We start from the raw sequence: 10,674 nt of genomic DNA on the forward strand, positions 1-10,674 counted from the left end.
GAGTCTCCATCTCTCATACAGAAGCAACACCCCATTTGGGTTAAGCAAATCATGTTTCCACAATGAATTGTTTTTTCTTTATTCATGCAACCCTGAATGTTCCCGAGGACATGTAGCATGAGATTATTTTATAGTGACCCTCAAAAATCAAACTACGTGTACCAAAGCGATCCCCAGAAACTGGTAACATTCCAGCACTGGCATCCAGAATGCAGAGATACAACCATAGTGTAACAAGAGCAGTATAAAGCAGACTGGAGGCTGAACAGCATTAATGCACCGTAGTTATATTGTACTTAATAGTGTCTGTACATGAAACAACCATATTCTAATATCCGCATCGTGCCCAATACACAACTCATTTGTACATGTGTGCCTCACCATACGCTATCAAATATACACCGTGGCCATAATTAAAGCTTTTACTCAGAGCTGTCTGTAGTTCTAATAGGCGGAATGGCACCAAACTTAGAGTATGTACTATTCAAGGCATGGGAAGAAGGATCCTGGGGAAAAAAAATGTAGTTCCAAAAATATGGCGTGGTAGAAGGTAAAATGCACGTAATTGTGCCGACAATTGAATAACTAAGAAATCTGAAATGAATGTACTTATGGCCACGTTGTATGTGTTATTAGTCCATGTCTGCCAGGTAAGGAGAACTAGAAATGATGGGATGAAGACAGCTCGATGATATAAACACGAAGACTTTACACAAATTACAGTTTCTATTTTAATAAGTTGAGAAGTGAGGACCGTTCAATGTGAAAGGGAACAGACAGCACAAGACCAGTCACTTACACACATCGCTAAGGTGGCCTGCTTTGTTTGCTGGAGCTGATATTCTTCAGAACGCCTCGGTGTACTGCTAAAGAGTGGCTCGGCCTTCACTGTGTATAGGTGACGCACTCTGGCTCGTACAAAACACACTATCAGTATGGATGGGTGTTCTCGTCTAGTAGACCACCATCACTGCCCAGATCACGCCCATCACCGAGGAGCTGCAAACATTGCTTGGAGCTCCATAATGTACGTAAAAGGACCTGCCTCGTTCAACGAACAGAGAAAGGGTTATCTAATAAAAAACAAAGTGTAGCGACAGTTTTAATTCCCGATGGATAAAAAAAAATATATATATAATGGGGCGACATATGGAGCCAAAATGAACAATTCTGGAAAGGTTCATTCATAAAGATCCCTCCTGTAACGTTTCCCCTTGTAATGGTTCCTCTTGTAACTGTCCGTCCTGTAAAGGTTCCCCCTGTACTGGTCTGTCCTGTAAAGGTTCCACCTGTACTGGTCCGTCCTGTAAAGGTTCCCCCGCTACTGGCTCAGGGTTCCCCTCGCTTGCCATCTTCCAATGTCTCAGTGATACGGGGTGCGGCAGGCACAGGAACAATCGGCAGAATTTATAAGCCTTTGGAGAGGCATGGTACAGATTTAAGGCAAACTCCTTCATCAGGCCGCAGTACTGGATGGCGTTGTACCTTTTGTGTCCGTTCTTCAGCTGATTTGTAAACAAAGCCAGAGCCAGGCCGCTGCAGTGCTCCGAGAGGATCCGCTCCGGATCCTTCTCCACCAGGTTGTTTCTCCGTAAATCAACCAGCGATTGCTTCAGGCTCTTTATCTTCACGCCCTGCCTGAGTACTTGTTTTTGTAAAGTTTTAATTTTTTTCCTCAGTTTAACAATTTTGGGGTTCCCAGAAGGAGCGGGAACATCATTCTCCTTGTCACTAGTGACAGCCGAATACGCGTGGTCCACCGGAATATAGTCTACGCCATTTTCACTTGGCAGGCCTGACATTTGCGCCTCAGCCTCACCTTTCTCCACCTTAATCCCTGCCATGTTCTTCCTGCCCTGTGTATCCTCCACATCGACTAGCATCTCTGCTGCCTGCTCATCCTGTGTTTCTTCCCCCTGCGGCGGCGCCGCCTCCTCTCCCAGCTTCTCGCCCGGGTGTGTTGCCTCCCCCTGCTTTTCTCTCGGCGCCACCACACCTTGCTTCTCTCTCGGTGTCGCCTCCCCCAGCTTCTCGCTTGGCGCCACCTCCCCCAGCTTCTCGCTCGGCGCCGCCTCTCCTTGCTTATTGCTCTTCACCGCCTCCACCTGCTTCTCAGTATGTGCTACTTGTCCCTGCTTCTCCCTCGGTGATATCTCCCCTTGCTTTACGCTCTGCGCTACCTCCCCCTCCTTGTCCCTCTGCGCTACATCCACCTGCTTCTTGCTTGGCACTACCACAACCTGCTGCTCACTCTCCTCTACTTCCCCCTGCTTCTCACTAAGCGCTACCTGCCCCTGCACCTTGCTCTGTGCTTCCCCCCCTGGCTTCCCACCCTGTGCTTCCTCACGCTGATCCCCATCTTGTACCACTTGTTTCTGTGTTTCCACTTCCTGTGCATCCTGCACTTCCATCATCTGTTCATGGCTACTACACACTATGGACTCACAGGGACCATCCTTTGACACATTCTCAATCGTCACCTTAATTTGACTGAGTGCTGGGGATCCCCCTGATTTTCTCGTATACTTTCTCTTCTTAGTTTTCCTTCTCCGTTGGGCAGGGTAAAAGGACGTCGGTACCGCATCCAAACGGAGGTAGGGGCACGCTGCTCCTGGGCGTATCATGTAATCTTTCTCTGTGAAATGGTCGCTGCAGACTTTGCTGTGAACCGTCGGTATCCAGTCGTCGCGCTGGACCGCTTCGACCCACTTGGCCAGCCGTTCTGGGTCCTTCATGGGAAACCTGCAAAGTGACAGTCATAGAGTTCAAACAGTAAATAGATCTGATGTATAAGGCAGGCTGGTGATGTTATTATACCATCATTGTTCATGTGTATAAGCAGCGTGTATATAGAGAGTAACACATATCACATTCCTGCTCTGGCTGTGGGGTAAAATCAATCAGCAACAAATACACTTTTTTTAATGTCTTTGTTTCTTCATTCAGGACCTGATTCAGAGCCGGACGCTATTTGCGAACGGTCGTTCAGAAAAAGGGGCCCGCTATTTAAATTGAGCACTCGCTCTTTGCGGTCTGTTGATGCCTCTATGTCTGAGCGAGCGAACGAAACATGCGCTCGCTATTTTGTAAAGACGCCCCTTTGCCGTTCGCATCACATGTTATCTCCGGTATTTATTAGATTAATCGAGTACATCGAAAGGCGTCTGAACTGCTCGCAGTGCTTGTGGTAGGTTTTACTTCCCGCAATCACTGCGAGCAGTTCAGGCTAAAAGACAACCAAGTTACGTGGTCGATGACACTCCCTTACTAATTATGCACTCCCATTAAACGCCATTTTGACCGTTAGGCACGCCTGCGTTCGGATCTCCACTCCCCGTTTTCAAGCACCTTCCCCTGTTACCACCCACAAACGCCTCATTCTGTCACTCAAATTAGCAGGCCCTTTCTGTTTTAGGAGCGCACGATTTCCGACCGCAATGACTGGTTGGCGCATGCGCATTACGACCCATACGCATATGTGCGAACATCGCTCGGAGCGAACGAGCGGCCGCTTACGAGCGCCTCTGAATCAGGCCCTCAGTTCTAGTTTGAAATTATTGCAAATATTTTTTTTTCACTCGGTCTGGATTAATTACTCCGATCTGCAGAAACTAACCACTAATACCCCTTTAACACCGCATTGCCGGGTTCGCACCTGGGATTATGTACACAGGGCCTGATTCAGAGGAGCTCGCAAAAAGCGAGCGCTCGCTCTGAATCTGGGCGGGCGCTTGTTTTTTAAGTTGCGGCCTCCTGGCCGCTTGCATAGCTGTGGGTGACCACCCACAGCTTATGCAAGCGGCCAGGTGATGGTCAAGACCATTGCGACCATCGGGCTTGCGACGAGACCCTTGCGGTAGGGTCTCGTTGCCGCAAGCCCCAGTGGACTTCCTGCTCTAATAGAGCAGGAAGACCACCTACTGACATCACGAGTGATGTCAGTAGGACCGCCCACAAACGGTAGGCGTTCCTGCAGGAACGCCTCCGTTTGCCCAGCCACCCCCCCTCCCCGCCTTCCAAACGGGGCGAGCTGTCGATCAACATCGACAGCTGCCCCTTTTGGATGCGAGCGCCGGAGCGAGTGCTTTTTGCGCTCGCTCTGGGGCTCGCGCGTGTGCACTGGCTAACAATCGACCCGCTTGTGAGCGGGTCTGAATCAGGCCCACAGGTCCATGCCGGTGCGACCTGGCTGAGACCCCTTTCAGACTGGCGGCTTATTCCTGGGTCGATGACGTCACCGCCGTCAAGTGTCGAGCTGGCGCGTGGAGATGAGAAAATCTCTAAGCGCCGGCTCCTCCTATGCTGTGAATGGATCCCAGGTCACATCTATCCGGGTGACCTGTTCACACTGCACTGCATGCCAGGTTGAACCAGTGTTCAACCCTGCTCGTTTCCCAGGTTGAAATGCCGTGTCGCTTGACCCGCGTTATTTCGACTGGGCCCTTTCGCACTGAGCAATATCCAAGGTTGCAGCGCGTTCACGTGAAATAGTCCGGGTTATTGCTGGCAGTGTGACACGGGTGTAGAAGTAGTCTTTTATTCTCCTCTGCAAGTCATGAAATTTACAATTTAGGAAAACCGTTTTAGGTAAGGGGCAGATGATCATTATATCATTATTCTATCCATGCACATGTTAGAAGGTAGAGCTGACCCTCACTTAACAATTCATTATCTCCCTTTCAAATTCTGTCTGCAGGTTGCAAATAATATACGGCTGCCAGACACAGGCTAACATCTCCCAGTATATCAAATGGAGGCAAAAAAGGGAAAATGGGATATTTATAGTACACAGAGAGAGAGTTCACAGTGACGTCCCAAAGCCTCTCTGCTCAGTACATCATGTGACTGTGGTTGCCGTGGCATTCTGCTGTGCAGGATTATAAATCATTAATAGCAGCCTGAAGACACAAACCAAGGAGAAAATGGTGAAGACCAACAACTACACTTACTTCAATAAGTGACTCAAAATTAGTTTCTGTGTTGTAGTGCAACTGGATGACCCCATTCAAATCAGGATGAGACTAGAGCTCTACAAACTCTGACCAGGTGGAAAATACTGGATTGCAAATGGCCCTGTGGTCCTCTGCGCAGAAATGGAACGCTGTTGTGTGCCTGCTCCAACCCTTCATCGCATTTCAATAATCTTTCTCCTTAAACTGAAATCTCATTACTGCTCTGCAAAGCTACATGCGCCTACTCCGTACTTTGTCAAGAACACATTCCAGCTGCCCAAATTCTGCCCTCTGTCGGTGCCTTGTGCCCTGGGGGAGATCTTAGTACACTTGCAGCAATAGGCCAACAGTGGGTCTAATGGTGCTTAAGGTTCTGGAGTGTCCATTCCGCACCGTGTAAATGACCCCGTAGACTGCCCGCCATAGCTAAGAATTTGTCTCATGTTCAAGATAAACCCTTGGGGGAAGTCTACATTTGTTTTGCTAGGGTTCTTTTTCCAACTTGTACTGTCTTTAGGCCTGATTCAGAGAGGGACGCAATGGTGATTTTCACGCAGATAGAGCGATTTGCAATTGCGCAGGCATACAAGCTGCACTACGCACGCGGACGATTGTATCAGAATACAGCGGGTGTGTCTTACCGTCTAAACACCGTTACATGGGCGTGAAAAAATTAGCCATTGCGATTACATACGCAGCACGAGAGCTCTGTGCGTGCCAAGAGAGCGGCAGCGATTGCGGCTGGTCAGACCTGCCGCTATGCTAAAGATGGCTGCTCGATGTGTGTCGATGTTGCAGATATTTACACAGGTAAGCTACGTTGTGCGCATATGAGAAGGCAGCTTTGGGCGTCCCTATGCTCGGGTAAGCTTTGGAACTATTAATGTATTTGCGCAGCTGCGTTCCCTGCGTTATCGCGGCTGCATTAACGTCCATCTCGGAATGAGGCCCTTTGTACTTCGCTTTTCTATTGGTCAAATTTTACTACACATTTGCTGCCCCCCCTTCCAGTCATTTATTTACAGCACCGCCATCATATCCATTGGCAACAAAATGAAACGAATTATCCCTACGGATATAAAGGATGGAATCAAGCCAGAATTGCGTGACGGTGGGCACGTCCTCCGATGGACAATAACTAAATCTCAGCTGTGCTCCAGGTCTTACAGCGCACCGTACACCAAGGCCTATAGCACAGCTTACCTGAAGAAATGCTTCCCGCAGCCTTTCTGCATGCGATTCTTGCACCCGAATATTGCGCACACCGTCATGTCTCCTCTGCTGATCTTCCGTATCCACTGGAAAAAGATGTAAAGTAAGTAACGATGGTTATCTGATGCTCACAGATTCATGTAGACAAATTACAAATCACAGACCCAAATAGTTACCAGACTAATATCTTCTGAAGTAGTACAGAGTTGTAACAGCTGTCAGATAAAGTGAGGTCAATTTACATTTCTGTCTGTCCACAAAACATAGATTTTGAAGATAATAGAGTTATGGGGGGCATCCACTAGACGATTTTATCCCTGTCCAACCTCTTAACGATTTTCCCTTGAAGTCTCCCTTGAAATATGATCTTCCACTCTGAACGATTTGCAAAAGATCTAACAATAAACTTTGGCCCTGATTCAGAGCCGGTCGCTATTTGCGCTCGCTCGTCCAGAAAATAGGGGTGGCTATTCAAATGAACCGTTCGCTGTTTGCGGTCTGTTCACGCCTCTAGGTCTGAACGAGCGAACAAAACTTGCGGTCGTTTTTTGGGAAACTGCGCCCCCTGGCCGCTCGCATCCTACGTCATGTCCGCTATTTATTAGATTAATCGAGTACATCGATAAGCGTATGAACTGCTCGCTATTCTTGGGGTTGGTTTTTGCTACCACAATTTTGCGAGCAGTTCTGGCTATAAAATAACCCAGTGACGTGGTCAATGACGCTGCTGTTTTAAATATGCACACCCATAAAACGCCCGTTTTGACCTTTAAGCATGCCTGCGTTCTGATTTCCACTCCCCGTTTTCAAGAACCTTCCCCTGTTACCACCCACATACGCCTCATCCTGTCACTCAAATTAGCAGGCATACGCTATTTTGCGAGCACATGAATTTTGGCCGCACTGACTGGTTCGCGCATGCGTATAACAATCCGTACGCATGCGCAGTTTGCCAAACATCGCTCGGAGCGAACGAGCTGCCGCTTACGAGTGGCTCTGAATGAGGGCCTTTGTTTTAATCTGTGATTGAGAGCTTTCAGTTATAGTGGGCAGACAGTGGTTCATCGTTTGATCATTCAGCGTGAACGATGTGTAAACGATGTGTAAACGATGTGTAAGCAATCAAGTGAAATTGACCTGCATGTTCAGTCGATGGAGGAGACGATCAAACGACCAGCGGGAGCGCGCATCGTACATCGTTAGAAACAATTACTGCACGATTTGCAAACGATGTTCAAACGATTATCGAACTATTTTATCATTATCGTTCAATTGTTCAACTTTATCGTCTAGTGGATACCCCCCTTTAGACCCTCGGCGGGGAAACCATTTTCCACAACAACACCCCTAAATGCAGGCGCAATTTCCGTCCACTAATAAAGCTGCAGTAGCGTATACAGTATATGCAAAGCTGCAACTATCTTGAAGAAACGGGTAGGTCAGCAGCAGTAGTATATGTGCCAGGTATACTCCAGCATACGTCACATATACCGACGCCCATGTTCATAGCAATGTTTTTGTTGCATAATACACATTAAATATCAGGCTTCAATAAAACGTTAAATACTTAACTAACACAACAGAAACAAATCCCCAGTCTCACATATGAAAAAAATCTGCATAAACCTGCTCACAAAAGCATAATCTATGCCCGAGCAACGAAGAAAGCACCAATAGGCAGCAGGGGTGCCATCACAAGCAGCCAATCACAAGTGGTTCACACGTGCTGGTGACCGTCATGCTAATCATCTATGTTTACCTGCCCCTGACCAGTTGCAAATAAGTTTTATATGTGTATATTCACTTCCATGCTTCCTGCGTGACAAAAGGGCATATTCTGGGTATTCTTATGAAGGAGAATAAGATACGGCCATACTGGATACGTGGTGTGACTCTGAGGGTGCAGTCACAGATAACATCAAGGCCGTGGGCGTGGGTAACGGGGCGTGTCAGCAAAATTGCGGCCTAAGCCAAGATCAGCGTACTCAGATATAGGTCTGATTTATCAGTGTCTCTACTTCTGGTTCTTGCTCTGCCTCCTTCCTTTATTGGTGACCCCCAAGGCTCAGTTCTTAGCCCCCTACTCTATCGCCACATTATCTCTCAGCAAACGCATACGCTTCTCTGGCTTCCACAATGACTTCTCCACAAATAGCATCCACATCTAGTTTGACATCCTGACAGGGCCAGGATACAGACACCTGTTGGTCAGTATCCTAAACCCTACCTTCCCCTCCCTGCACTCTAAACCTAACCCTCCCCCTTAGTGCCTAGCCCTAAGCCTCCCCCTTAGTACCCAGCCCTAACCCTCCCCCTTAGTGCCTAGCCCTAACCCTCCCCCTTAGTGCCCAGCCCTAACCCTCCCCCATTAGTGCCCAGCCCTAACCCTCCCCCATTAGTGCCCAGCCCTAACCCTCCCCCATTAGTGCCTAGCCCTAACCCCGCTACTTACCTTCGGGATTCCGGTGATCGTTATGCCGGTATTCTGACAGGTGTCAGGGTTCTGGCACCGGCATTCTGATCGCTGGAATCCCATGTGCCAGATTACTGAACGTATCCTGTCTCATTATCCCATTCTTGCAGAGTGTAAGCTCCCCCTACCCCATGTCTCATCTCCATTCATCTCGGACCCTGCAGTGTGTTTTGGTCGCTCACACACATGGAATCCGTACCTGTATCAGTGCCAGCTATAATTGGTAGCACATGACTATCTGTGTACTTGTTATCATGGCTAATTGCATTTATGTATCCGTACCATCGTTTGCCATATTCATGTTACTATCTCTGTGATAATTGTCTGGCAGTACAGAATCTCTAGCCCCATAATGATGATAATCTTGCAGAGCTGGACATATCCTGCAACCTGCGCAAATTGTATTGGTCAGATGCATCTTATGGCTGCCATTTTATTGGTACAAAAGACATTCAACTGTACATCAGGCCCTAAGGGTTTAAAATAATAAACAAATAAAAAAAAAAATATATTCTAATAAAATTCAGTAAATATGACCTGGATTGTGGTGCGCCAAGGGCCACTAGGACAGGATCGCCTGATATTCTTAGATGCAAAGTGTCCTAGTAACCATTTTAAAATGGTGGCAACGACTGTATGGTTACAGGGGTACAGAAGTTTAGTGTAATGGGAAAGAAGATACAGCCATGTATTATAAGGGGGTATAGAGATAGGTAGTGTTTAGTAGTGGGGTATAGAGTACACCTGGCTATAATAGTGGGGGATAGGCTATACCTGTGTATTATAGTGGGGTATCAACCCTTTCAATGCTGGTCTGTTAATTATATAACGAGGATCCTAGTGTGTGCCAGCAGGTACATCAGTGTAAGAGATCATCTATTGATTGTTGGTGCACTTGGAGATCTGTTTTAGGGGAGATTCAGCCAGCCTGTAACCTGTGTGAAAGGTGAGGACAAGGCGGAGTGCTGATATCCTGTGTAACCCCATGCAGCAAGCACCCACACCAGGGCCAGTTAGCGGCCTTTGCTAAACCTCTGCAAGCATGGGGAGAACATACAAACTCCACACAGGGCTGTAGTGGCAAACGAACCCAAGACCACAACGTCATTATGGAGGTACAGGGTACTCTTCTGTTATTCTAGGGTATAGGGTATCACTATTATTAATAGGGTACCACTATGTGGGTATAGGGCACCCCTGTTATAAGGTATCCTGCCCCTGTGTGTTATTGCGTATTGGGTACTCCTATGTATTTTTATAGGGTATAAGATATTCCTGTGTTAAAGTGGGGTACAGGGTACCCCTGTGTCACTATAGGGTATCTATGTTACTATAGGGTATCTGTGTTACTATGAGGGTATGGGGTACCCCTATGTTACTATAGAGTATCTGTGTTACTATGAGGGTATGGGGTACCCCTATGTGTTACTATAGGGTATCTGTGTTACTATGAGGGTATGGGGTACCCCTATGTTACTATAGAGTATCTGTGTTACTATGAGGGTATGGGGTACCCCTATGTGTTACTATAGGGTATCTGTGTTACTATGAGGGTATGGGGTACCCCTATGTTACTATAGGGTATCTGTGTTACTATGAGGGTATGGGGTACCCCTATGTTACTATAGGGTATCTGTGTTACTATGAGGGTATGGGGTACCCCTATGTGTTACTATAGGGTATCTGTGTTACTATGAGGGTATGGGGTAACCCTATGTGTTACTATGGGGGTATAGGGTACTCTTGTGTAACTATGGGTTATTGTGGTACCCCTATGTGTTACTATGGGGGTATAAAGCGCCCCTGTGTATTACTATGTGTTACTATGGAGATACAGGGTGCACCAGACACGGCCATACGTCTGCCAGTAAATACAGTACCAGATCACGTGTCTTCCACAAAATGTCCGCCCCGCAGGCCAGCCAGGGCCGCCAGTCGCTCGGTGCTGCTCTCCCCTAGTGCTTACCGTCGCTGCTCTCGCGAGATCTCGACTCTCACCCAGGGGGGGCGGAGTCATAGGTACGTCGCGAGACTTTC

At 47.6% G+C, this 10,674-nt stretch overlaps 1 protein-coding gene across 1 annotated transcript; it reads right to left on the reverse strand.

The window, feature by feature from the left end:
• Positions 1-713: 713 nt before the first annotated feature.
• On the reverse strand, positions 714-10,662 carry LOC148513505 (uncharacterized). The gene is made up of 3 exons (XM_088481809.1): positions 10,518-10,662; positions 6,156-6,250; positions 714-2,742 (listed from the first exon to the last, which is right to left on the reverse strand). Exons 2-3 carry the CDS (start codon positions 6,221-6,223, stop codon positions 1,185-1,187), a joined length of 1,626 nt encoding a protein of 541 aa, XP_088337935.1. The 5' UTR covers positions 6,224-6,250; positions 10,518-10,662; the 3' UTR covers positions 714-1,184.
• Positions 10,663-10,674: the final 12 nt, after the last annotated feature.

This window comes from Taudactylus pleione, unplaced genomic scaffold, assembly GCF_031769625.1.
Source record: "Taudactylus pleione unplaced genomic scaffold, aTauple2 ptg000278l, whole genome shotgun sequence".
NCBI lineage: Eukaryota > Metazoa > Chordata > Amphibia > Anura > Myobatrachidae > Taudactylus > Taudactylus pleione.

Excerpts from the sequence above, each read along its gene's own strand:
- LOC148513505 (XM_088481809.1), bottom strand. The coding sequence starts at position 6,223 with ATGACGGTGTGCGCAATATTCGGGTGCAAGAATCGCATGCAGAAAGGC. Across the intron at positions 2,743-6,155 it reads TGCGGGAAGCATTTCTTCAG|GTTTCCCATGAAGGACCCAG; the intron begins GTAAGCTGTGCT and ends GTCACTTTGCAG.